The sequence below is a fragment of the Cinclus cinclus genome, chromosome 3, assembly GCF_963662255.1.
Source record: "Cinclus cinclus chromosome 3, bCinCin1.1, whole genome shotgun sequence".
Taxonomy (NCBI): Eukaryota; Metazoa; Chordata; class Aves; order Passeriformes; family Cinclidae; genus Cinclus; species Cinclus cinclus.
The window spans coordinates 51,302,866-51,329,963 of record NC_085048.1 but is presented as its reverse complement, the minus strand read 5'-3'; the positions used below and the strand labels follow the sequence as shown (position 1 = coordinate 51,329,963).

Here is a 27,098-nt window from a genome sequence, read left to right as displayed (position 1 = left end):
AGTTTGTGAGATTTCTTGTACATGTACTAACAATCAGCATCTTTATGCTTGACTATCAGACATGAAGCCAAATTGTGTCCTCTTTACTTGATGAATTTAATAAAGAAACAGCAGAGTTCCATTGATACAAGCAAAAGCAGAAGAAAGCCTGAAAAGTACTTTCCAAATGGCAGGTCATTGTCAGGAGCAATAGTAGACATTTCTTAGATTCAAGATATAATGTATGAGGTTAAAATATCATCATTTGTCTTCCCCTAGAAACAAGGTAACTTGAATAAACTTCTTTATGTGAACAAGTTGCTACAAAAGAGCTCCGTTCTGATTTGTAAATACTTACTTTGCTCTGCCTTTTTGAAAAGTAGCCCATCTCATTGTACCAGTACCAATTCATAATAAAGCCGGTTTTGATGAAAGGGTGTGCTAATAAAAGGTACTGTGAAGTGACAGAAATGGGTAAGTTTTACATGGCTTCAGTGATGGATGTACATGTTGACCCATTTTTAGGAATAAACCTGGGAAAGGCTAATGCAGAAAAAACTTTCAAGTTCTCCCCACATGTCACCACTTGGACAAACCCTGGATACTGTGCTATAATTGCAATGTCACACTATTTCAAGAAGTTATTTCTCACAGTGCACTGTAAGCTGGAACCACATTTCAAGTCACATTTAATGCAAGGATGGATACATGTGGATACAGCCACCACAGGGAGCAAATTACAAGAAAAACAAGTGCAAACAGCACAGCCTTCTCCAGAGAGCGGAGGCAAAAGCTTCAACACTGATTCTGATCCATATTTGGAGAAGCAGAACTGAAGTCAAGTGTCACCCCAGCTGGGAGCAAATTACCCATCACCACAGAGTTCAACTGTTACCTAAGATACCTCAACAGAAACCTAGTACAGAAGAAAAAAATATCTAAGTTGAAAGTACAATTCTGTCCCATTGATCTAATCCTATAAAGTGCTGCACTGGTCTAGTGCACAGTAACTTTTAAATAGTTTATTAAGCAGCCAAGCTATCAGCATTAATTCTCCTGATGATCAAACTCTGGTTATAATTCTGGGGTTGTTACTGTGTCAGGTCAGTTTATCCAAGAATATGACAGAATAGGGTCCCCACTGAAGCCAGAACCTCAGCTTGATTAAGAGACAGTTTGTGTATTGATTGCTGAAGACTTTGTCAAAATCAGCTAGAATCTTTAGATCATAAAACCATTAGAAACATCAAAAAGAGGGGGAAGCAGACAATATAGCTGGTGTATACCAGGAAAATCAAACTATAAATGTGTTTAGAACAATACATTCCACTTACCAATTTCTCCTAAAGCAGAGAAAACATGAAGCAAGTTCATACAAATTCCTAAAGACAGTTCTATCAGCTGACAATGCTATTAATATACTCATTTTTGCATCAGGTTTACAACAGGGGAAGAAAATACAACTTCTCATTTTTTTACAAATTCTCTTTATCAAGACAAAACAAACCAAACCCACTACTAGTTATCTCATCTGCTGTTTATATATGTGAATTTATGTTTAAGAGGTAAGTATAACACAATATGACCTTTAGTACAAACCTTTTAACTATTTCAAAATGTTGATACAGATTTGACAAAGATGTTGCAAGGCAGTGCTGTGCTCTGACAGCCTGCTTTTGTGATGAGGCAAAAATGAACAACAAAGAGTAAGTCAAGTGCCCCGGGTTAGACACTGGGCTAAAATCTCAGTGTTAACAGTGAGGAGAAGATTTGATTTGCGCAAAAGTACTGCTGTGATCAGATAAGGCTGTAGAAATACTTGCATATAGGAGGAAAAAAAAACAAAGAAAACCCAACAAAAACACCGCAACATAAAATGAAGTTTCCTTTCCCTGCCTTAACTTTTTAATCACTTTGAGGGTAACAGCAGTCCCAGACAGTGTATTAATATGGAAAGGTGAGAATAACTGTTGTTATCATTGAATTCAGATATTGCCAATCATCCTTTTTGGCTGGTTAGAGACTGACCCAGAACAGAAAGGAAAAAGAGGACTCCTACTGACACAGACTTCTCTTTCTGGATGGTGTGCCAGGTTTACCCTGTATTACCAGTTTAACCTGAGGCCTCCAGTTAAATGATCAAACACCTACAAGGACCTTGAAAGGTTTGGGGTGCAGGTCCAGCCAGACCTCTCCCATACTAGTTGTTCCCAGTATCCTTCCCCTGGTCTCAGACCCCTTCAGCCACTCCATCAGGTCACAGTCAGCCAAGACTGACATTATCTCAGACTGTTCCATGACTAATGGATAAAAATTTATTGAAGAAGTCAATGTAGCTTTCCCTTCTTTCTCTCTCCTAGTGATTTTGAGTGCCAAAGGCGAGTTCACAAATCACTGCAGTAAGTGGTCATCCGTGAGAAGTCCCCAGGGACTTAGCTGGGATTATCCTGGAGGGCTCTAATAGTACCAAAAAGGGAAAAACTGTCAACACAATTCTTTTACCTTCACTATTACATTATTGTCTCTCATTGCACGGCTCCTAGACTCATAAAAGTTGTAATAATCCTCTACTCCTCAAAAGCATTTCTATGGGAGAGTATCAGCTTCTACACACTTTTGTCAGCAAGGCGGAAATCACACACAGAGGAAAAAAACCTGTAACTCTTGATCAAAGGGAATAACTACTAGTAGCAGCAGGTAGTTACCTCACACTGATCAGCTGCTAGTGAGATATGTGCCAGGAGAGATCACATCCCAGGCACAGCAAATGGAGGGAGCAAGCAGAGCCCTGCAGCCACAGCTGCAGCCTGAAAGGACCCAGCCTCTCCTCTGCCCTGCTGCCTCTGTTCCTGTGTCTCTTCTGGTCTCTCTGGGGCAAGATTCCCACCCACCACACAGGTGTCATTCCTCACCAGGCCAGCCAGCCTTCATTCTCTGCATCAGAAACCTTCCTGGATGTCCACTGGAATGCAGGCTGCCTTCAGGGACCACGCTGTGGTGTAGCATCTGAAAACAAGGCGCCCTGTCCCACGCAATTTAATTCACCACAGCACCTGTGTACATTTGTAAACATGAGGAGAGACATCCTGCAATACCGAGTTCCTCAGTCGGTCACTGAAACACTGAAGATTTTGAGTGAAATAACCTAAATGTGACTTGGAGTTCTTTTCTGTTTGCTGGTTTTTTTTGTTTTGTTTTGTTTCATATTTTTAACCACAGGAGCAACCAAGAAAGTGGGTTTCCCCAAGGTTTATGCTCAGAATTCTTCAAATAACTGTTTACTAGGATTTCCCCCATAGATTCAAGTAGGATAGAACATTTCCATCTGGAAGAAACCAAGAAAATCTAGAAGTCTGTCTTAGGATTCTTCAATTCTAGCAGCAGACAAATTGCACCTGTGGTATAAAAATGATAATTTTAGTAAATTAAAAATACACTTCCTGAATTCACAAGGGACTTCACATGATTTTCCTCCTTAGCTACAACAGCAGACAAATATCTTAGGATGAAAGATCTTGGATTGACATCTGACTACCACAGAAAAGAAGTACTTTTAAGAGATCCTTGGAAAGACCCATTAAACTGCAAATTTGAGTGCAATACAGCAAAGAAGACCTGGCCAACCTGCAGAAATTGCTTGAGATAGAACCACACAAGTGGAACAAAAAATGACAAAAAAGTCCACACAAGTTGACCAGAACTTTTTACATAGTCTCAACTAAAGATAGGAGCACCACAATTCTGCCTATATTCCATGAACTTTACAATTACTGAGGGGTGCAAATTCAGGGAACAGAGAGAGGACCTAACAGCAGGAGTTCAAACATAGAAATCCTAAAGGAGAACATGAAAGGAGAAAGGAAGCTACACAAAATGTAAACATTTCCACTTTCATTATCTGACCTGTAATTTAACTTTTGTATGAGTTTAATTATCATCATATTCATATTATTACCATAATCAGTGTAATTCAAGTTCAAGGAAATTTGAACAATCAGGTACCACTTCCCCAAACTTACAGTTTTTGTGGGGAAAAAACCAATAATTTGGAATTTTACAAGTTTGCAGCTAGTTTCACATGAAGCAATATAAAAAGCAACATGTTTTCCCCAGAGAGTTAAGGCAAAACTAGTTTTTAAAGTAGTTTGAACTGGAGCCACAGTTAGGCATAATTCCAAGGATTTTTCACTGTGGTCATCATAGGACAATTATGACTGACCTGCTCTCCTAATTCCATTTTTCCAGTTTAAAAAAAAACCAAAAAAACGAAAAAAACAAAAAAAACCCAAAAAAACCAAAAACAAATCTAGGAGCAATTTCTTGTTTGCTTGGGTTTGCACCATGTAGTACTACCACAACTAATTTCTCTCTCCTACAACCAAAGACATGACATACGCAGATAATTTCTCTGAAACCGAAACCCCCAAAGAACAATTTCTAAAATGTGAATAAGTAGTGAGCAACAGTATGCCAAAGCAACAATAAATTTTTTAATGACATATGATGTGTTCTGTAAGTTGGGTAGCGAGAGCTTCTCTATTGTTAAAAAAAGCCCCTTCTTTTCTGGTGTCATTAGTGCAGCCCTACCTGCCCAGCTGTATTAGTCACTTCCTGCACCAGCATTTGGACACTTACATGGCATCAAAACACCTCTTCGTTCATCCAACACCATATACAGGGTTAACTGAAACATTAAAGCTGCAATTGGTCTAAACCTGTCTCCTGTGACATCACACGCAGGAACTCCACTGCTTCAGAAAGATTAGATCTTCCCCCGTCCCCCCACAACCAAATTTCATTCAAAGAGAGGAGGAGGGAAAAAGGAAGGAAAAGTAGATAAATGAAGTCTTAATCTCACAGTTATTCCATTATCTTCTCCTTATTTACAGAGTTTGACAGGTAAGAAAAGGGAGAACAAAATCTATCTCTTCTGCTAATTCAAGGAGATGAAGAGATGAGATTTGGTAAAAACCAGTGCAACAGTAAGATAACTACTACCTTCTTTTATACTTCCAAATTTCGCAAGTGTTCCACTTTGCAATCAAACCTATTAGTATAACAGAAGCACAAAGCTACTCAGCTCTGTCTTCAAAACCAGTGTGCTAGAATCACAGTTGAGTAAAAGAGTAACATAGGTTAGCCCAGAATTTCTGCAAGGCACAAGTAACAAGGCTTCCCATGACCATTCACTGCTTTAAACATATTTCAGTCCCTTCTCTAGCAGTGTGCAGTGTAGCAGGAACAGATAAGCCAGCTGTAAATTATGTGTCATGGAAGTTCAACCTTAAGTGTCTTAGCTGAACACAACAATGACAACAACAGAGCAAAGCATAGGCAGCTCTCAAGGAAATCTACTACCTGCTCTAAAGCAGTTCATCAGACAAAGGATGTGACATAATTGCAAAGAGCCTCCTGCAAGGAAGTCTCTCCCCTGGAACTGCCAGGAAGAAAAACAAAACAAACACTTCAAGACACCAGAAATAAGAAAAGTTGTCAACTGAGTAATTTTCACTTGAATGCCACTGATGAACAATCTATAATGGGACCAAGTTTGTCTTCAATTCTATAAATTTTTTCAGAGCGCTACTACAAACACTGCATGCCAAAGGATGACTGTGAAAAGGAAATTGCATTTTAAAAAGCTCCTGACAGTGGAAAGGAAACTTATTCAGGAAAGGGAAGAGGAAAGAGAGCAAAAGTTGGAAGCTGGTGAGAACAGAGGTCACTCTCCAGGATCTTTACAGCACTCGCTAGATAAACATATATCTTTTGAAGAAGCTCAACTTCCTGCCATAAATAAAGGTTTTATAACCCACTCAAAATACGTATCAGCCAGTCATTTATTTCTTTTCATCCATCTTATTACTTGGGCAGCAGCATTGCATTTTTCAGGTATTTCAATAGACCATTACACAAGATTATTATCTGATTTATTATTATAAATACAATAAATCTGATTATTATCTGATGCATTCCAGAGAGAGTTCTCATCAGTTTTTCCACCACAGATTACATATATGAAGAAATCCATTAAAGCCATACAACTCTCAGAAACATCTTCAATGTTTCACTTCCTGTTGGTGTCAGCATATATCAGTTTTCATGTTTATGCAAGGTTTATTCAAATCCAGAAGAGGGCTTGTTGTGATCCAACTGGTGCTCATACTGACTGCAGAGCCAAAATTTGCATTTATCTACAGTGGTTCTGTTAAATTTGTCATTCCAGACAGACTTCACAGGTGAACTCAGAGGCATGAAGTGATATAACCCTGCAGGAGACCGGTTTGGTCTGGTATAAACATAATTTAACAAGTACTGATAAAAAAAAAAAATCTTTCACACTGCAGTCTTCAAAGGTGCAAACACATACAGAACATTAAAAACATAAGGCATGTACAATGTACACATGGCTACTGAGCCTCTACCTCTATGCAAGATTTATTGATATTCCCTGTGGATCTAGCTTCTACATAAAGCAACTATGAAGAGCACAACAGCTTCAACAAGTTCATCTAGACAGTTTGCAGATGTATTTCGGGATGAGTACAGAAACTCAATGTTTACTGCATCTCAGCAGCAAAGCCCTCCCTAGGTACACCAGGCCAGGCATGCAGCCAGGTTTTCACCATAATCTCCAATAAATCATCTTGTAAGCACACTGAGCTTCCAAAGGACTACCTGACAGCCAAGATAAGTACTCTAGGAATGCCAAAATCCTTCCACCAAACTAGACATATATAGGTATTAAAAATCAGAAGGAAAAAAAAAAGAGAAAACAACAATTTAGAATGAGATATCGGGAGATAAATCCAGAATGATAATGATGGAGCCTGTCAACTGAAACACACAGCTAAACTACAGACTAACAGAAAGACAAGGACATTCAACAACCAGTTACTTCCTTCCAGTAATTTACAGTAAATTTGCCCAGGTGGTAACAGTTAGTTTCACAAAAAAAACCCAAAAAACCAAAAAAAATCTTTTTCAAAACAGACCCCACACCCAAACCACATGATTTCAGAGATTGTTTTTCAGTGTTACATAGCTCTTCCACCTTTACCATCTGTTCTGTTCATTGTTTTAATGTAAAAGCAATCAGTGGAAACTAAAACAATCACTGGTCTTTGCTAAATGTTCTCTCCCACAAGCTTCTTTATACAACAGCCTCCATGAATTCCCTTGGAGAGTAATTTCACAAAGGCATCCTCTATAGCCTAGGTCAACTCGGGTAACACCAATGCAGTCTCTGCTCTGCCAGCAGAGGGAAGGAATTACTTGGAAATTGCTCTGATTCAGCCAGAACAGTCTAACCAGAAACTGTCTCAAAAACTCTGTTTTGAAATTTGAGAGCTATTTCTCCTACAACCAGTGTGAGATGCTTGACTTTACCTTCCATACAAACAAAACAATGCCAGATACAGAGTACTGTTTGAAGCGCGATGCAAGCAGGTACATGTGGGGCATTACAAAGTATTTTAATGTTTTCAATGGTCAAGAAAAAAAAAAGTAACACCAGACAATAAAAATCTTCTACTGTTTTTTCATTGGACTCCAGCTTCTCAGAGTGAACTGAGAAGCATGGGTAGCCTTACCACCCAACTGGGCCAAATTCAGCACACACAGTGGCACAACACATGGAAAGCCTTCTTGTGAAGTGCTGGCTTTGCGAGCTGCTCTGATACTGTGCCTTTCTTCCCAATATCAGAGCCTGGAAAGATGCTCCCAAATCCCTCTCTGATAGAGGCTCATACTGATTTCTACCCTGACTTAATTCATTGCAATTTTAGAGCTTTATGTTGTGCCAAAAATTCTTTACAAGCGTCGACCCAAATTACCTCCTCTTGCATTTAGACACAACAGTCGTTTCTTCTCACAGCTCTCCTCATGCTCAAGTAAAGAGTTCTGCATCTGCACAACACTCTTTTTCTCCTTGCAGTCCTTCTTGGGTCCATTTTTCTTAAACCTGATTTATTTGGTTTACATAGCCTGGTTTGTGGGTGGTAGTGGGGAGGATTACAGGGGCGGCCTCTGTGAAGCAGCCAGAAGCTTCCTCCATGTCTGGGAGAGCCAATCCCTGGTGACTCTAAAGACGGATGTGCCACTTGCCAAGGCTGGGCCCATCAGAAATGGCGGTAACACCTCTGGAGTAACAGATTTAAACAAAAGAAATGGAGTTTCTGGAGTTCCACGGAGCTCCACAACAATGCAGAAATCCACCTGCAGCCCACAGAGGAGCCCAGGCTGGAGCAGGTGGATGCCTGAGAGGAGGGACTGCACCCTGTGGGAGAGTGACCCACACTGCAGCAGTTTGAGGAGGACTGGTGCCCGTGAGATGGACTCACACTGGAGAAGTTTGCAGAGAACTCTCTCCTGTGGGAAGGACCCCACGGTGCAGCAGGGGAAGGACTCCTCTCCCTGAGCAGTGGGAGAAACCCCTGATCTGACAAACTGACCATAATTCCCAATTCCCTGACTCCTAGCACACTGGGGTAGGAGGTTGAGCTGGGAAGGAGGGAGGGGAGATGGTGTTTTTAAGGGCTTATTTTACTTCTCATTATCCTGCTCTGATTTTGTTAGTAATCAATTTAATTAATATCTCTAATCTGATTCAGTTTTGCCCATGGTGGTGTTTGGCAAGTGATCTCTCTCTGTCCTTATCTTAACCCATGAACACCTCGTACTTTCCTGTCCAGCTGCAGAGGGGAGAGAGAGAGAGAATTTGGTGGGTATCCAGAACTCAGCCAGCATCAACCAACTACACCTGAGATTCCAAATGAAGTCTCACCAGATACAAGTGCCTCACTGCTCTCCTCTCTGTTCTTGAGCCTCAAACTGCATTCAGGTTTTTAGTGGTTTCATCACTATGAGCCATTTGCATCATCTTGCCATCATACACCCAGATCTGCTGTCTCCTACTAACATTCCAACAGCTGGACAAGCTCATACTTGAAAAATAATCAAAAACCTCCTCCTTGCTCCTTTTCACCATAAAGACAGATAAAACTCTTCTACATGGAAACACAATGAAGAAACAAAATTATAATTTAGTATCAGAAAACTTATCATCTGGTGCCATTTCACTACTTATGCAATGAAACAGGACCCTTCTCCTGCTCTCCTCTCCTTTCTCCAGACATCTCAAAGCTGCTCACGAAAACTCATGCTTCTAGCCTGTGAAAGCTGCAGTCACAGCCCCGTGCACATGCTAGAACTTTTCTTAAAATCTAGATTAATTTTAAAAAGAGGCTTAAAATTTTTATGGGGCAAAAGCAGTATACACACAGAAACATTTAAAAAAATAGTGAGAAAAAGTGGAAAAGAATATGCTGGAATAGTAATTATTAGGGGTTTTACTCATACCAAGAAATTGTATGACCAAGTTCAAAAGAACCTTTGCTATCAAAATCTAATTATGCATAGCAGCTCTTCCACTACAGTGCTGTACCTTGCTCTGTTGTACATTTTTAAACATCATATTTAGTATCAATGTGCATTTTGTGTCTTTGAAGAAAAAAAACCCCAACCAAACAAAACACCAAAAAACATCACACCCCTATCTCCACCCACCAAAAAAAAAAAAACCAAAACAAAAAAACCCCAACAAAACACAACATAGTCCACACAATAAAACCCCCAAATTCTTCTAGAATTTTAAGTTCTGCATCTTTTCACTTGCTATTCAAATGAATTAGGAATAACAAGAAACTTTCTTTGAGAACTCTGGTGCAGAAAAATCTCTCAAGAAAATAAGGACCATATTGGCATTGACAGGCTGCAGCAAAGTAAAGTTGTTGAAACAAGCAAGATCAAAAGATGTTCCCTCATCTGCAACACTTTTCACATAAAAACTTCACTTATAAGACTATCTTCTGAATAATGTAATTACAAAACATGGGGATAGTTTAGAATTCAGCTAGTTGAAAGCTCATATTTAATGATGCCACAGGCAGCAGAGACAAGACCAGTGGGTACCAGCCTGGGCTTGACTGGGTACCTCAGTGCTGTGAGCAGCTTGGAGTAACTGCCTGGACCCTGCCTGTCCAAGAGCTGTGGGTGCAGATGCACCTTCAGGCACTGCATAAGCTGTAACTTCCACCTGGATTGTGAAAGAGGAAATGATGCAGAGAAAGGACCAAATTGTAGTTTTGATTTCATCAAGCCCCAGTGAAAACCCCCACCTATCACCTTTGTGAACATGTAATTTTCAAATGTTTTAGTTTGCCAGGCTGCCACAGTTGCCAAAATAAACAGCTCGGCGTAGCACCTTATTCAGTACCACACTGTGGTGAAATAAACATTTGCATATTGTGCATAACACAGTTAGAAATTGGGTAAGAATAAACAAAGCAAAAAATGACTGTGAAAGGTTACTTTTTGAACCAGATCTTTTTTTCTGATGATGGACCAAATGATGCACAAATAGTATGGAACAAGTAGCAGACTGGGGTAAGCAGCACTGCTAGCTAAAATCACTATATGTCATCAGCTTTAGACAAGTTTCCTTTTCTTGACATGGAGAGAAAATAGAATGAGATCCAGAACTCATTTTTAGATCTTTAACTTACCAGAAGTGATAGCCTGGTCTTGTCTGACTACCTGTCATGGCTTGGGTGAGGTTCTCATGAAGCATTACACTCTGGGATAATTCAGGTAGGATTTGATGAGTTGCTTTCACTGAAAGAACAACAAATCAAGCCTTGACATGAAATACCTACTTTGCTGAGACAAAAGCACTCAGTGATGTCCATCAGTAACTGCTGCAACTCACTGCAAAGATTTATATCTTACTGACTGGGGAGATGCTAGTAATTTAAAATAAACTTAGAACTCCAAATAATGCCTTGAAAGAATGGCTATCTTCAGAAGTTTGAAAATTACTCTTTAAATGTTACTGAGAAATACAAAAGGCTGAATTTACTTTCCATTACACAAATGAGTGAAAATTTCTGAGTCTGCTTGATTTCCACAGCCCTTATGTAAATGGGGACTACCAGATATGTGAATACTTTGAAATATCCAGATTTCAATACTGTATTTCACTTTGGCCACTTTGAGGTCTAGGTGGACCTGTATATGTCTATGCATGTCTAACAGCAACAACACAGACTGAACTCCAGTACTTCACAACTCATTTTCTGCCCTAACCATATGGATTAGTTCATCACAAAAAAACATATTAACATGTAAATTTTGCAGTTGGTATCCAACACTAGACATCTAAATTCTGTGGGCTATCTCTGCTCTTTTACAGACCCATCCATTCCAAAAAACTCTGAGGGTGCACACTTTTTTGTATTTTTAACCTGCATGCTAATGCCATAAAGTTAACTAAACAGTTTCCAAGCTATTGCACAAATGAACTGCACATGCATGTGAAAAAGCACTGAGCATTTTATATGTTTGCTCCTTTGAGGCTTTTAAGTGGACAAATTTTACCCAGCACTGCACAGGTACACTGGAATGGAAAGGCATAAGATGTTCTTTCCTCAGTTAACACTCTCATAGTGAGCAACATTAAAATGGCTGAAAGGTTAAGAAGCCCTTCCCCATCATTTCTCTGCCCCCTTACAGCAGCAATAGTGAATAGTAGACTACAGTGAAGGGCTTCCTTTTGCTTCTGTGGGCAAGTGGCACCTCACAGGCACTCTGTAATCGTGTCACAGATGGAATGCTTTACCTACCTACTCCACCCACCCGGCTGCCAATGGGGTATAGAAGTCTTCCAGCAGCTCAGTAAAACACTAACCCATTATTTTCCTAGAAGTTCTATACTTTAAACCGTGTTTAGAATCCTTACTATTTTTTTTTCTATTTAAGGCTAGATTTATTTCCTGCCTGCCTCCATCCGACAGGGAACCAGAAAAAGAGCTAGTCCCATTTCACCTTCTGGCCACCAGTTACCAGAATAACTGGCCATTATTCAGCTGGAGCTTTAAATAGAAGCCAAGGATCCACCCTACATGGGGGCCTCCTGTCTTCACAATTCCCTTTTGTTTTATGAAAGCCTACCTTAAGCAAGTCCACCTTCTGGAGCAAACCAATTCCTACACGATCATCTTGCCCTTCCCATCCCCACAATCTTCTTCTCCCTTTTCTTCCTTCCTTGTACTGTGTGAGCCAGTGTGATACCCCACAGCGCCACGTCACAGTGAAACAGTTTGGATAGGACTTCCCTTTCCTACAAGCTAAAGGGAGAGAGTCACTCAGATCCCCATCACACATCCCCAGGCTGATACACCATCATTCCTACAAGATCAGGAAACCAAACCAAGTAAACTAGAGAGGTAACTGCATGTGCCGCCATTCATATCATGCTTGTGGTAGAAAACAATACCCAATGCCATCAGGATGATTAAGCTTGAGAAAATAAAACTTTGCCCCTTCTATTTTCCAGTACAAAATCTTATATGGTTTGTGTTACACTTAATAAAAGCACCACTCCTGAAAATGAGTGCTCTGCAGTCTACTTAGATAGCTCAAAAGGAAATGAAGTGTGATAGACTTGGGAATTTCTTTACCTTTTCATGGAATTCTAACACAGAAACTGCACAGCCTTTCTCACAATTAAGTAAGTAAATGAGAGCAACAGCACATCCCAATAAGGCTGCCAATGAAAATATGCATCAATCTCAAAACAAAGCAGTGAGGTAGTATCCAAGGTAGATGTGGATTTGAACACGATATCTAAGCCATTTCAGTTTTCATTCCAAATCTGGCCTGAACTACTGTTAAACTTCTGACCTTCCACACTGAAATCCACGCAATTTTCTTCTTAGTAAAGTCTTGAATTCTTCATCCTAATTTTTAACTTCCCAGTAAAATTAATTTCTTTGCCTTACCAAAATTTTTTCAAGTACTTAAAAATGGACTCAAAAATTAAATAGCCTCTTCACCACTATGCAAATTTGTCACTTTTTTTAGTATAGAAAAAGTAGTATTTGGTTAATAAAATCCTGCAAAGACTTTTTTAAACTATAATTAATCAAGAAAGTACTTTACAAAAAGGAACAAGAGAAACATAAGCACAAGAAGATAAAGCATACGGAAAGCCAGATAAACCTGGGTGGGTAAGTAATGCCCTTCTTCAGGGGGAAGCCGCCAGTTTAAATTCTTTTAAAGAAATTGCATCCCTCACAACTCAATCATTTTGACAATGTACTGACATCTGGCCATTTAAAATACATACTTTCCTCAAGCCTGGCTGGTTTAGACAGCAGGAAGCGAGATATTTGTACAAGAAGAAAGGAGGAATGAAGGGCCAAGAGGCCCCAGAGCAGCTGGAAGAACAGTTGTTCTGGGTGGAGAAGCAGGAATGGAGCAGAGGTGAGCTGAAGACCTTCCCAACTCTCATTTAACTCCTTCATTTCCTTTTGTTTGGGCAACTAAACACAATAGTGCAGTTTTCCACTCATTTAATTTTACATGCCCTGGACTGAGTCCATACCTGTGCCTGGTAGCTCCTGTGAACAGCTGGTGGGAGCAGTGGAGGAAAGGCATGCAGTAGATGATCTCCTGATGGCTCAGCCTGTCTGTGGTCCCCAATGCCAACACCACCGACAGACCAGTGAGGTGCAACACACTGGTTGTGAGAGACAGCTGACAAGGAGGGCTTCTGCTTCATAGAAATTACGCATTTTCAAAATTAGATTTCAACCCCAGCTGAAACAAAACCAGTTCTTCATCTCTTGCTGCAATTTCCTATTCATAGGAAGACTTTACACTTCAACTTTACCATCAACATCAGTGAACTCATGGTACCACTGTAGCATCCACCGTTTCACTCTTACCACTTGCTACCAACATCAACCATTTCATGATGCCATTTATCCTTCCCTCAGGAACTCAGGCCTTTTTCCATCAGCAAAACCCTTCCTGTAACTGTTCAAAGGTGACAATCTTTTCTATTCTCAGTGTCTTGGATCCCAGAATTTTACTGAAAATGCTCTTAGCTATAAGAACAGACACTATCTTACGCTTCACTTCATAGCAGCATGGCTAAGAAAGGACAGCCACAATTCCAGCTCTACACCTAGCAAAGACTTATCCAAACAAGAGGAAGTCACAGTTGGTTATGTAGAGTAAGCTTGAAGCTACCTCTGCACAGGGAACAATCACATGCAGTGCTCATACGCTGACACAGCACTTAAGCCTACAAACACTAGGCAGTATTATCATTTAAGAACATTGCTCAAAACTAGTTTTCTTTAAAACTAATTTCAAAGCATTTTCATCAATGCTAGATTTTGTAAACTGTTCCAATCTTAGGTTTTGGCACAAACTGGATTCACCAAGAAGGATTCAAGATGGACTAAAAGTCTGCCATGTATCTTGTCAACTTGAAAGACTAACCCTCACAATCTTAAAGGCATCTGGGTATCATCCTGAACGGTGGCATCAAAAACAGCATTTTGACACTGGTACTGCATATAACACATCAGGAGAGCATGACAGACTTTCAGAAGCTGCTTGCTGAAAATGACATAGAAGTAGTTTTTATAGGCTGCCTGCATCTGATCAACCAAGTGTATCTGCCTTCTCCTCTGCCCCCCAGGAACACAAGCCAGTGTGTTGCAGTGGCTGAGACTGCTGATTTAGCTTAGAAAGCCTGTAAATCAGCAGGTTTTCTCCTCCTGCACCTCTCTTCCTCCTTTAGAAACTTCTGCATTCTTGCAATGGCAGCTGGAGGGGCGGTCGCTCACCCTACCATCGCCTCCTGGCAGGCAGTTTGCAGCCGTCCCAGCAACTCGGTAGCTGGTGTTACAGCAAGGTTTTAGAATCATTACCCTTGCAAACACAGAGCTGCTTCTGCGCTGAATGACACTGGCCTTTCTGAGCTCTGGTTTGACTCAGGGCACAAGCAGTTCATTAACCATCAGATGATTCAGCACTTGGTGCCTACATTTCTGCTGGCTGGTTTTCATCAGCACACTACAGCTTTGAAGATGTATCATTTATATGATACCATCAGACACCTGATGAGACACAGGTGTCAAGGCCCTCCAGCTCCAAGCCAGTACTAGTTTTATGTGATGCAGACTGCTCCTAAATTTTCCTCTTCACTATGCAGCTTTATAATCACATTCCCCACAAAAATCCTGACTGTAACAGTCAGCAGCTTTTTTTCTCCAGCTCTTTGAGAAAGAAATCATGCACAGAAAAGAAAGGAGTCAAAAACAAGATCTCAGGTCACAGAAAGACTGAAGTCCTGAGCAGAGGGAGGATGATCTCCACATTTCATGCTCAGAAGAAAGCAGGATTCTTGTCCCAGCAAAGCTAACCATGCATGAAACGCTGTCAGATGCAGTCCCTCCCCAACCCCAACCATCCCTTCTGATTTATTCATGGCTACTAATCTCATTAGAGTTCCTATAATTAAAGCAACATAAAATCTGATGAAGAATACAGTATAGTCACTCAAAGGCTTTTACTGTAAGAATGACTACTCAAACAGAGTTACAAGATTTACAAAATAAAGCATCACTAATGAGCACAGGATCAAAACTGGATTATCAAGTTTCCCTATTTGCATGTACAAAAAGCAGGCGGAGGCTTCTACAAAACTTTTGCAGCCATTTTATAGGAAAAGTGAAATGTTCCCTCTGATGTAAAAATACAAGCAGCCCAGAGGGGTTAGGAAGTGAATTACTTTTTTAGCAAACCTGAGTATGCAGTTTCTGAAATAACCTGGGTTTGGGCCATGTATAATGGAGAGAAAGATGGGAAGTGAAGGAGGTGAAGGAGATACTGATGTAATATAACACCTGTGAGATTAAGTGTCCTGTTTCTTGCTTCCCTGTCCCAAGTTTGTACGCTAGATGACAGAGTGCAAAAACCCACAGCTCCCAGCCGAATGGGAAATGATTCTTCCACACTTTTGATCCCAACCTCACTCAACACATAGCTGAGAGCCCATGGAGGCCATGGCCTTTCAGACAATCACACTCTTCAACCTCACCCATTAAGCATAACAAACAACAGCTCTGGGCTGCATCAGTTCCTGGAGACAGGGCTTGCTGAGACCTGACTCAGGCTCTGTGGGATCCACACCAGATCCTGAGCTGTGAAAGCCACCACACCACATCCTGAGCTGCAAAAGCCACAACCTCTTCCACAATAACACATCACCCATACCTATCAATTACCGTATCATCAATTTCTTGGAATCCAAACAAAAAAAAAAAAAAAAATCACAGAATTTTTTTGTAAATGGTAGATCAACTGGTCATGGTCAGAGCCTGAACAGCCCTGGGTGCTCCATGACTATCAGGATGTGAGACAGAATAGCTAAATTGAGGCAGAAGTTACGTAATTTCCCAAAGTCAGGCTCCAGATCAGCCTGGGCATTCCAGGCTTGCCTGCTAAGCTTCTGCTCCAGCCACTAAATCTTTGAAAGGGATTATGCAGCAAGGTGCCAGTGATAAGAAAGACTGGACTTGACCTCTAAGGACCTTCAGATGTTACCCTCCATTTTGAGCATGCTGGTAACATGGTGAGCAAAAATGCTGCAGTTGGAGAATTTTCATCTTGCATTCCTTTTAAGAACGCCTAAAATTTCAGTTGATTTTCTAATCTATAAATGGCTCAAAGGCAGAAGTTCTGATGCTCTTTTATATTTGCATATAAGAAAGCAGGGTGCATTAACAGAGTTTTTACTTTGCTACTCCACTAAACATCATTTCAGGAATCACAATGAAGCCATCATGAAGAATACAGCTTTCTTCAGTGAGAGAACACACACAGACATCAAAGGCAACACAATTATTTTAAGTGCTATACTTCTGCCAACATAGTCCACATTTTCAGCAGGACAGACCACTCCTCCAGAGATGTAGAGTCAGCCAGGGCAGAGATTACTGTTTCTCTGACAATAAAACCAGATCTAAACTATGCACAATGCTGCTTGGGATTTTGTTTTTCAATTATCTTTTGTTTGTTTTCAATTTCAGGTACATTCTTAAATCAGGCTGATCATATCCAAAAGTAAGATCTGAAATTTTCAAACAAAATCAGCTTTTCAGCATTTATTCCTTTTGAGCTTCTCATAAATTTTCTTTTTAATTTCCTACAAAAAAATGCAAAGTCTCGAAGATGAAAGGTAATGATTTCTAACCTATACTGGCTTTTCATTCATCCTTCCCAGTAATTCTTCTAATATAACTGACACGGAGATGACTTTCTCTCTCCCCAGGATGACTCACAGGGTCCTTCCACAGCACAAAGAGAAAACAGAACACTTCTTTTCTTCTTGAAGAAATACCACTTTCTTGTCCTTTTCAAAAAGGAAGAAAAAGGAAGATAAGGGAAGAACATATTGGACTGTTATTTGTTGCATTTTGTTTCATTTTTCCCTAACAAATTTATCAAGCAACTGAAATTCTGCCTGGTCATAAAAGCATCTGTAACAACATACCCACAGAAGTACTCTGTGAATCTCACTCCTCAAAAATCAGTATCCCTGCCCCACCTCCAAACTACAGCAGTAAGTATCCATATGGCTATGTGCCATATGGGTACCTCTCAACAGCAGCTGGGATCAGCTTTGCAGGTGCTTAGCAATAGTAGTGACTTCCTTGAAGGAAGCATTCACATCCATTCCTGCATACACATCCATACACATCCTGGCCAATGCCAAATCCACTTCACAGCACATATACCTGCTTCCTAGGCCAGCCAGCTATCTCAGCCACCAAGCTACTGCTTCCTTCTCCCAAGAGTCCAGCCTAAACTAGGCAGAGGAGTTCTTCAGTATGGCTTTGGTGCTCTTCAGTATACCAGATCATGTAACTTCCATCACATCACTGTAAACTGCAGGCACCTTCAGAACACAGGGAATATCACCCTGACATCACACTTGTCAGTTTCCAGCTTAAATTGAAGTCAATATTCTGACATATGACCTCAAAACGGCACAAATGTGCACTGACAATACAATCTAAAAATTTAGTGAGAATTTCCAGTCTACTGCTCATCTAGAAATCAAATTATTCTGGTCTCTGTGCAGGAAGTTTCAAGAAGGCTTATTAAGTGTTCCCGTGTTTCAATGTTACAGAAAATACACAAAATATAACTCTGACCATCCACTCCATCAGCTCCCAAGTTAAGCCCTTCGCTGTTACCTAAACATATGAAAAGTAGATCATAAAAATGCTACTGAGTTTACCATTAGCCAGAACGAATGCTACCAGCACCAGCAAATGCTGCATAGGCTACCAGGGCCCGGAGAGGAGAAAATACTTGACTTCTGGTAGCACGTGCAATTTGCAAGCAGTGAAATGTACTCCGGTCAGAAGAGGCCTGTCAACTATTTATAGAGTGCAGGGGTAGCTGCAATCATCCGTTCCTTCCCTAAACACAGAGCCCAGCAGGAGCACAAATTGCCCCAGCACAGCACCAAGCCCGAACAGGTGTAAAAATTCATTCCACCACCAAACTAGCACATCTCCACCAAGCACATCCTAAAAGCTTCTGCTGAATAAAAGCATAAAGGTGGTAAGCAAAGGGTTTAGGTGCTTTTGTTTTCACCATATACACCATACTTCTCCCATTGTTCATGTTTAGGGTAAGACTACACTAGCAGCAGAAACACACAAATATTTTGTGGTGCTAAACGAACTACTACAAACATTAGTGGAGACACCTTAGTTATCAATCTGCTGATTTCAGTTTGAAATAGCAGTTCTGACTGATAAACAGTGATGAACACGTAAGCACCCTATATGCCAGCTATCTGCTCCGGACGAGCAGTTGTCTGCCCAGGATGGAAAAGTCGTGTTTTCAAATTATTTTTTTTTTCTCCAAAGAAGTTACTGCTTACTGTTGTTGACTGCAACTGTTCACCAATAGTCACAGGCACGCTATTTCAATCTTGCATAATAGGCGTAACACCAAACACGATGTGTTCTGCGAGGAGCAGGCCGAGCGGCTGCACCAAGGGCCCGAACATCAGCAAGCCCAAGCAGCAGCGGGCAAGCCCCCGGCTCCAGGAGCCGCTCCGGATGTAGCTGCCAATGCTCCCGAATTCCGCTCCTTGGCCTCCTCGTAAAAGAAAATTGGTGCCGCCGGTCAGGTAACAGCATGAGTTTGAGATTTCAAAGCGAAAATCCTTTTAAAGACGGGAAGAACCCGAAAACGCATTAGTGACCGTTCCGACCAGCTGCGCACGGACGCGCAAAGCAGCGCTCCGGGAACGGGCGGTCGCGGCACCCGCAGCTCAACGCAGGTGGCGGCCGAACGCGTTCCGAACGGGACGGGAAAGGCTCCGTCCCGCTCCGCACCCCATGGCACAGCCCGGTTCAGTATCCGAGCATGCGGCCACAGCCCCCCCGGCACACCCCGGGAAGTACCTGGGAGCTGAGGTACCGCCGGAGGCACTCCTCGCACACCGCCTTCTTGCAGCAGGACAGGGGCTTGATGGGCTTCTCCTCCAGGCACACGCGGCAGCTCAGCACCAGCAGCGGCCCGAACTCGCCCGCGATCAGCCCGGAGAAGGGCTCGGGCAGCAGGTACAAGTCCACCACCTCGATGCTGCCGCCGGACGACAGCGGGTCGTCGCCCGACACCACCCCGCGCCTCGCCGGGGGTTGCCCCACGCCCGGGCCGCCGCGGGGAGAGCCGGGGGCCGCCGCCGGCCGGTCGTTCTCCACGCAGTAGACTGTGCAGTACACGTGCCGCCGAGGGGGGCGGCGGCGGCCGCTGCCTCCCTCCGGCCCCTCCTCCGCCGGGGCCGCCGGCTCCCCCGAGCCCGGCGGCTGCTCCGGCCCGGCCGCCGCCTCCGCCTCCTCTTCGGCCCCTCGCCGCTCGGGACCGGCGGCGGCCGGCAGCAGCTCCCCGACTCGCACCGGCCCGGCCGCCCCGCCGATCGGCACCGCCTCTCGCGGCGAAGGCGGCTCGTCCGGGCCGGGCTCCCGCGGGCCCCCGGCCGGGCTCGGCGGCGCGGCGGCCGCCCGGGGGGCGCTCAGCGAGCTCTGCTGCTCCCCCATCTCCGCCCGCCGCCGCTCCTTCCCATCCAGCCGCCTCCCGGCCCCGCTTCTGCTTCCGGGTCCCGAGCCCCGCTGCGCCGAACCCCGCGCCGCCCGCGGGCACCGGCCGCCGCCGCCCGGCCTCCCCGCCGAGGGGATGCGGGAGCGGGGAAGGGAGCGGCGGCAGCGGCGGGTGCCGCTCCGGTCAGCGCAGCCCGCGGGGTGCCGGCCCGGGCCCGAGCCCGACCCCCATTCCGGGGAGGACGCGGGCAGCCTCCCCTGGTGCCGCGGGGCAGCACGCCCGGCCGCGCCCCGCAGCCGCCCCGGCCCGCCCCGCGCGTCACCGTCCCCCGCCCGCGGCGGCCGCCCCGCAGGGCGCGCCCGCCTCCCCCGCCCCCGCCCGCGCTGACGCAGCTCCTCGGCTGCGCCCCTCATTCAGCCGTAAACACGGCGTGGCCGCCCGCACGCCACCGGTACCGCGAGGCGTTGTGCTGGGCCCCAGGTTCCCTCCGCCGTGTGCCGGTACCTGCGGCCCGGCCGCAAAGTAACGTCCTCTGAGTAAACTGTGAGCGTCCGATTAAAAATCATCCCCGAGGGAAAAAAAAAATTGTAATTAGCATCATCAGTTCTACTGTGAGAGCCGCGCGCTAACATCAAGCCAAGAGAGTGACATTCACAAAAAATAATTGAAACTGTTAACAGTTACAAGAGTATCCACACAGGTCCAAAATCGGTATTTGCTTCTTCAGGCACGCAAGGGGATTAGGGGGATGCATGCACATTCTGCTCCGAGAGTTCGCCAGTATGCCTCTGCTTGAGGACGGTAACTCCAGGCCTTGACGTCATCATTTAAATCATCACGTAGGGAAGATGTCCTGGAACTGATGCTGCAGTAACTGAGTACCTTAACATGGATTGTGCAGTTTCCATCCTGAGCTGTGTGTTACTCAGAGGTTAATTAGTTGCTCTGCTGGAGGGGTCATGGCGTTGTGCTGAACTAGAGTGAGAGGAGGACATCTGCAAGTTGGGAGATGACAGTCATGGACATCATGGCTGTCAGCATGTCGTACCCCAGTGAGCTCAGGATCGCAGGCTCATGCAGGGAGCAGCTCCGTGCGTTTGCCTGGCTCTGTGTTTGAGCTCAGCAGCCCGGCTGCTCAGCTGCAGTGTCCCTGAGTGCTGGGCATTGAGGACACTCTATGTGGCCAGTCCAGCTTTGGAGGTTCCTGTCCAGCATTGAAGTATATGTGCACTCTGGCAAGGAGCTGAACTTCCCAGAAAGCCGCACAGGGAGCCTGCTCTGCCCTGCTGAAGGCTGGCAGTGGGGACACCGCTGGCTCTGTTTAACACAACAGCTTCTGGCCTGGGGGGCTCTTCGCCATGAAACTGCTGTATTTCTTGCTAACCCAATTAGATTTGAAAGTCAGTGGGTATGAATGCGATGTCAGACTATAGCTACCCCTCCAGGAAAACAATGTAGAGGAATTATCTATTTTAAACAATATGAATAACTTTTCTTATTTGAGCCTTTAGGGATTATGATCCCAAAGCTGACTTTGGAAATATGAAGTGTAAAATTTCTAATGGTTGAATAAATACTTGAATTTTCTGCAGTCCTACTATTTAAGAACTTGGAACTTAAAGTAAAAACTAGAATGATAGCATTGTTGAAGAACCAAAATGTTACTCCACTGTTAATTTGGAAAAGTATGTACTAAAGCATGACAGAGGAAAAGGGCTCTTCGGGAATTCAGGATGGCAATGATAATCATACTTAGCTGAGGGGAAGTATAAAGCAAATAGGAGTTACAGAACTGCCTGTGCCCTACCCAGCCTATGGTTTAAGGATGGGTAGTTCAATGGCCTGTGCCCAGCCATGGGTCCTGCGGGTCCTGGCTGTGAAGAGTGAGCAGATGTGCCAGCCCAGCTGCTCCCAGGATCCCCCATTCTGTCTGGAATGGTGGGATTGGCCCTGGCTCTGGCTGGCAAGCAGCCCCCAAGTGGACTCTCCCACTCTGACAAACATATCAATCAAGTCTTTGCCATATTCTGTGTATACTCTCTCAGGCATATTGAAAAAGTATGAAATTCTGTAGTAGTAGGCAGAAAAAAGTATAGGTTTGATGTAAACATAATGTGACCTGCTAGCATGTACTGATGGCCATTCCCAATGTGCCTTTACACAGACTCATATTTGAATGACATTAAGGGAGAATTTTCACAAAAAAACCACCCTAGTTTCCCACCAGCCGCCAGCAATCTGACAAAATAGGATTTTGTGTTGCATGGCCCTTGCTTATTCTGCAAGACAGCTGGTGAGAGAAGGAGCAGTTACTGAGGGGTACTGGTTCTTTTGCTTCATGCACTGCTGGTGGGTGTCTGGGTACACAAAGCAGGACTGGGATGAATGTGTGGATTTCAAAGAATCAGCTGCTGCTGGCTGACAGGCTGCAAGACGTGTCTTAGGCTGGACGTTGCCCAGGTTTAGAGAAACCGTAAGTCAGATTTGCATCCAGAATGCATCTGTTGCTAAAACCTTCTTGGTTTAAAATGTGATTTTAGATCCACACATTTTAAACTCTCTGTGGAGCATGTCTAGTCTTATGGAAGACATTAAAAAATAGCAGCACTTCTGGATTTGCATAATGTAACATATTAAAATAAATGATCTGACAGAGATAAACCTTTTTATCACCAAACTGTTTCATTTACAAGAACTTCATTATGTTTGAGCACAGTTGTATAGAACTGAACCTAGCTGCTTGAAAAAGCACTTTTCTCCCTGTAATGTACTGCCAAGTCAAACTCCACAGAGATTCACACATTTGAACTCTGCAAATGAAGTATGAAGAAGCAGCTGGCAGGGCATTAATTGTCTGTGAGAGATCCCCAGTTTTGGAAAGCTCTATCCAATGTTGTCCACCAGAACCTGGCTTTGCTTATCTTTGGGAACGCAGCAAATTCCATAGTACTTTTCCTCTCTATTGAAAAAATTGGAGGGTTTGGTTTGAATAGGTATGTTTATGGCTGGTCCTTTTACTCATGCCTGATTTTAAAATTACACATCTTAGAACCAGGGTAGACACTTGTATTTTCAAACAATGACTGTAATTGTCTGCCACTGTTCTAGTAATGCCTAAATTTGGGATTGTTTTGGTTTATTATTGTTATTAATTATTCACACTGAACATAGAAGTTGTGATGGCCATTGCAACAATTAATTACATTTGTCCAAGTTTGTAAAATTTTCCAGAGTATTATTGCCTGAGAATATCTATCCTTGTTTTCTCTCAGTTCCTTCTTTCATACCTTCCTTTCTTCCCTTTAATCAAAGAACACAAGCTCATGTAAAACTTCAGCAATAGAAAGTACTGGGCTATGCAGCATGCAGGCAAACTGCAGAACTCATTGCTACACACAGTCATGAAAGCAGTTCTATTATGAATTACAAAATTGGTTAGATACTTTCAGCAATACAGCAGAGCTAAAGCAGTCTGTGCTGTTTGTGTTATATATCTATCTGTGTGTATACTTATATATGAAAGGAGGACTTAATTTCCCAGGACTGTAATTCATGAGACTTCTTGAAAATTACTTTTACTGAAATTAATTAATATTTTTAGGATAAGTAAGTAACATTCATTCTTCTGGATTTGTGCTGATAGCCTCTGAGGAAATGTGGAACCTTATTTTTCTATGTAGTAAGTGAGTAACTGGCAGTATTGGTACTGGGTCATTGGGCGCAGAAATTATTTTTTGAGGGAGATTGTTGGGATTCTGTTAATCTTTTAAAGGTGAAAGATTCATGTATGTTCTACAGAAAGTGTAGGTTAGAAAAAGGTATGCACCAGAATAATTTTTTGTGAGCATCCTAATTAGATCAGGAAGAATGACTGTGTGCCTAGTTTAATTGTTACAGTATTTATTTTGAAAACAGTCTGTGCCATTATTTTTATCTAGCACTATGGAAACAACCTTCAAAACATAACTGTGTATCTTACACATTGCTTAAACAGATCAAGCCCTTTGTGCTTAGTGCCAACATCTGGGCTAAGGAGAGAAAATGCTTTTCTAGAATTTATGGATCTTTCCAAACAGATTTATCAATGTCTCAACTCATATTTTAAAGGGTACTTAAACCCTGATGCATCCTCCTTAATTGCTTCTCTTGTTTTGAAATCTTTGATTTTACACTCTTCTTCAAAGTCCTTTTTTACACTTGCAACACTGTTTTTATTTTCTTGGTTTTTCTGCCTGCATCACTATTTTTTAGTATGTTTATCCTTTTTCCTATCACATCTTCACTTCCTAAAATTATCACAAAGATCTGTATTTAGCCTGCAGCTTTGTAGAGAGACTCATGCCTGTCTTTGTATTCTAGATATTGCTGAATCCAGTTTCCCACTGAGGGCTAGACCAATCAGGAGCATAAGTTGATGGAAATTACTTCGCCCTCCTCATCTCTCAAATCTTTTATTCTTCCTAGATTTTCTTACCACATTATTGTCCCTTACATCAACTGGGTTCATAAATCAGGAATCAATTTCATCTTCAACAAATGCAAAGAACCACTTGAGTGAAGCAGGAAACTTGCTTTTCATAGAACAGTAGTATATATTTTTAAGTTCTTGAAGTTAAAACTGAGAAACTAAGCTGGGAATCTCATGACCATGGCTTGCTTCCCCTGGTGAATTTATTCACTGCTTGTCCCAGAACCACACTGGACTCAAGCTACACTCCACGTATGCCACAGTCACCATTTTTTTCCTTAACAGGCAACACCCAAATAATTTATCAGCATTAGTCTGGAATGAAATGCCTCGATGCACAGCCTGGGTGCAATGCAGTCATTTTGGGGAAGCAGGAGTTACTTAACCACCATCAACAGCAGTACAGCCATGAGACTGTTCTAAATTACACATCAGTTTAAGACTCTCTTAAAGAAATAATCCTTCATTATTGCATTACTTTTATTATTATTTCTTTGAATTTATTTTTGTAGTAATAGTTGGCCACAGGATTACCTGACAACACCACAGTGCGAGTAAATTCTGCTGAAGGGCCAGTATATTTTATAGCTGTTATTGCTTTAATTAACTATGCAGAATGACACACAAATAGAATGTTTTGTAAAATAAAGACTTAGCAGCTACGTTTTTGAAAATATTGTGACTCATTCTCTGATGTGCAAATTGCTATCTTTTCCTTCTTAGCTTCAGGCCTGAAAAGCAGTTGAACATTTGTTAAAACAATTGTCTACCCTTATTACTGGATTATCAAAATGTGCTTTTCTCATTTTGTACTAGAGGGTTTTTTTGCAATGCAAATAATTTAAAAGGATTTCAGAAAAGAAGTGAAATTAAGTAATTAACAGATCAGACATAATCATGATCAGACATTGGGGTTACAAAGAGCTATTCAAATTAGCTATTTTTAAATTATGCTGCTTTACTTCTTAAAGCCAAATTTCAGAATGCTTTTGAAGACATCCTTAAGTTCATCTCTGTAATTCAGCAACCCCCACTGTTATCAGCAGAGACTCCCATTGCACGCTTTGTGACTCCATGGAGACTTACCACGTCTGCACAGGAAGCTGCTGTAACAAGTCGAGCTGCTTTCACCAAGCAGCCAAGCAGGGATGGGCAGTGAGGTCTTGTGGTGAGGGCACTGAAGTGGGGACCTGGGAGGCACCTATTTTCTAATCTCAGCTCTGTTACTGACCAGTCGTGTGACCTTGGATGAGATACTCCTGTATCTCTGTTTCCCCTTTTACCCTTTGCCTGTCTCCATTATTTAGGCTGTAAGCCATGTGTGACAAGGAGTGTTGGCAGCTGCAGAACTGTGTGACCCAGTGAATCCCCTGGTCTTGGCTGATGCTCGAGGTACTACTGTATCACAGACAAAACACAGTCATTTCCTCATCCAGAGTGCCATGTGAAATTAGCTCATTAATAGCACATTTTATAATTAAAAGTAGAATTACATATGTTCAGATACTTCTCTCTATTTTTAATTCATTTGACTGTGGAACACCAAATTCACAAGAATTTTTCTGCTGGGCTGTAGTAATTACTGAATAGCACTGTGTGCCGTGAGGGTTTTATTTGCACAAGCTAACAACAGGAACTTAACCCACCTTCAGCCTCATGCTCTCTTTGTGTAAGAATGCAGAGATCTAAACATTTTTCCTTACTCAGATCATGTATCCAGATTTTCAGTGGAATTTTACCTAGTATACCAAAACAGGTATTTAGTAGGGTATGCATGACAATTACACCAAATAAAGAAAGCCCAGAATAAAACCTAATTCATTTGCAGGATTGAAATACTGTAATTTCTCTCCACAAATTAATTTTTGTTACTGCCACAAGAAGTAATGTCTGACTACACTCAGTAAGTCATTCTGCAGAGTGAGATAATGCTGGTTTCATAACATCACAGGTCAAAACACAGGTTCATTTTATGGCTTTGTCCCTAATTTGCAAGTCCCTGTGCTTTCCAGCCTGTAAAGCTGGCTTCACTGTGGAGGTGCCATGATAAGAAAATCTTCTCAGCTGGATGGAAAAAAGGAGTCTGAATTATGACTCTGCAAAATTAAACTGGTGATATATTGATTATACGCTCAATTGATTATTCTATAGATAGCTGGACGGCAGTGGGGATTGAGAAGTTTCAAAAATGGAAATGGGCAAGACAGCAAATTGCCTTAACAAAACTTAATACTGAACTTGCTGCTACACAGATCCAGTACGGGACACAACACAATTTCAGGAGCCACGTATTTTCTGAAGGGCTGCTAAAATACATCAATTAACAGGGAATCAGTTACATTATTTCCTTGAAAGGTAATTTCAATATTTTTTTCTATGGATTGTTTTCATGGAACATTCTTGACTTCTCCACACTTAATGTAAAGATTGATTCTTTAAGCCTTCATTGCATGCATAAAAAAAGAAGTTATTGGTAAATGGCAGTACCATTTGGACTTGCTGTATATACAGCTGAAGACCACACTCTTGTACATACATAAGTAATGAGTCTACACACAGTGTCATAAATATTTTTGCACATAGTACTCAGAAACCTTGAAAAAACTGTTCCTAGAAGTGTTTTCCTATATTCTCTTACCTAGCATGTCTTGTTTTAAAACAGGCCCAAATG

General features: G+C 42.4%; 1 protein-coding gene across 1 annotated transcript in view; it reads right to left on the bottom strand.

Moving 5' to 3' along the window:
- The window catches only part of RNF217 (ring finger protein 217), a 50,992-nt gene extending 31,034 nt beyond the window's left edge, over positions 1-19,958 (bottom strand). Inside the window, exon 1 of the mRNA XM_062488773.1 lies at positions 19,323-19,958. Coding sequence (XP_062344757.1) covers positions 19,323-19,958 — 636 coding nt within the window. The remainder of the gene's footprint in view (positions 1-19,322) is intronic.
- Positions 19,959-27,098: the final 7,140 nt, after the last annotated feature.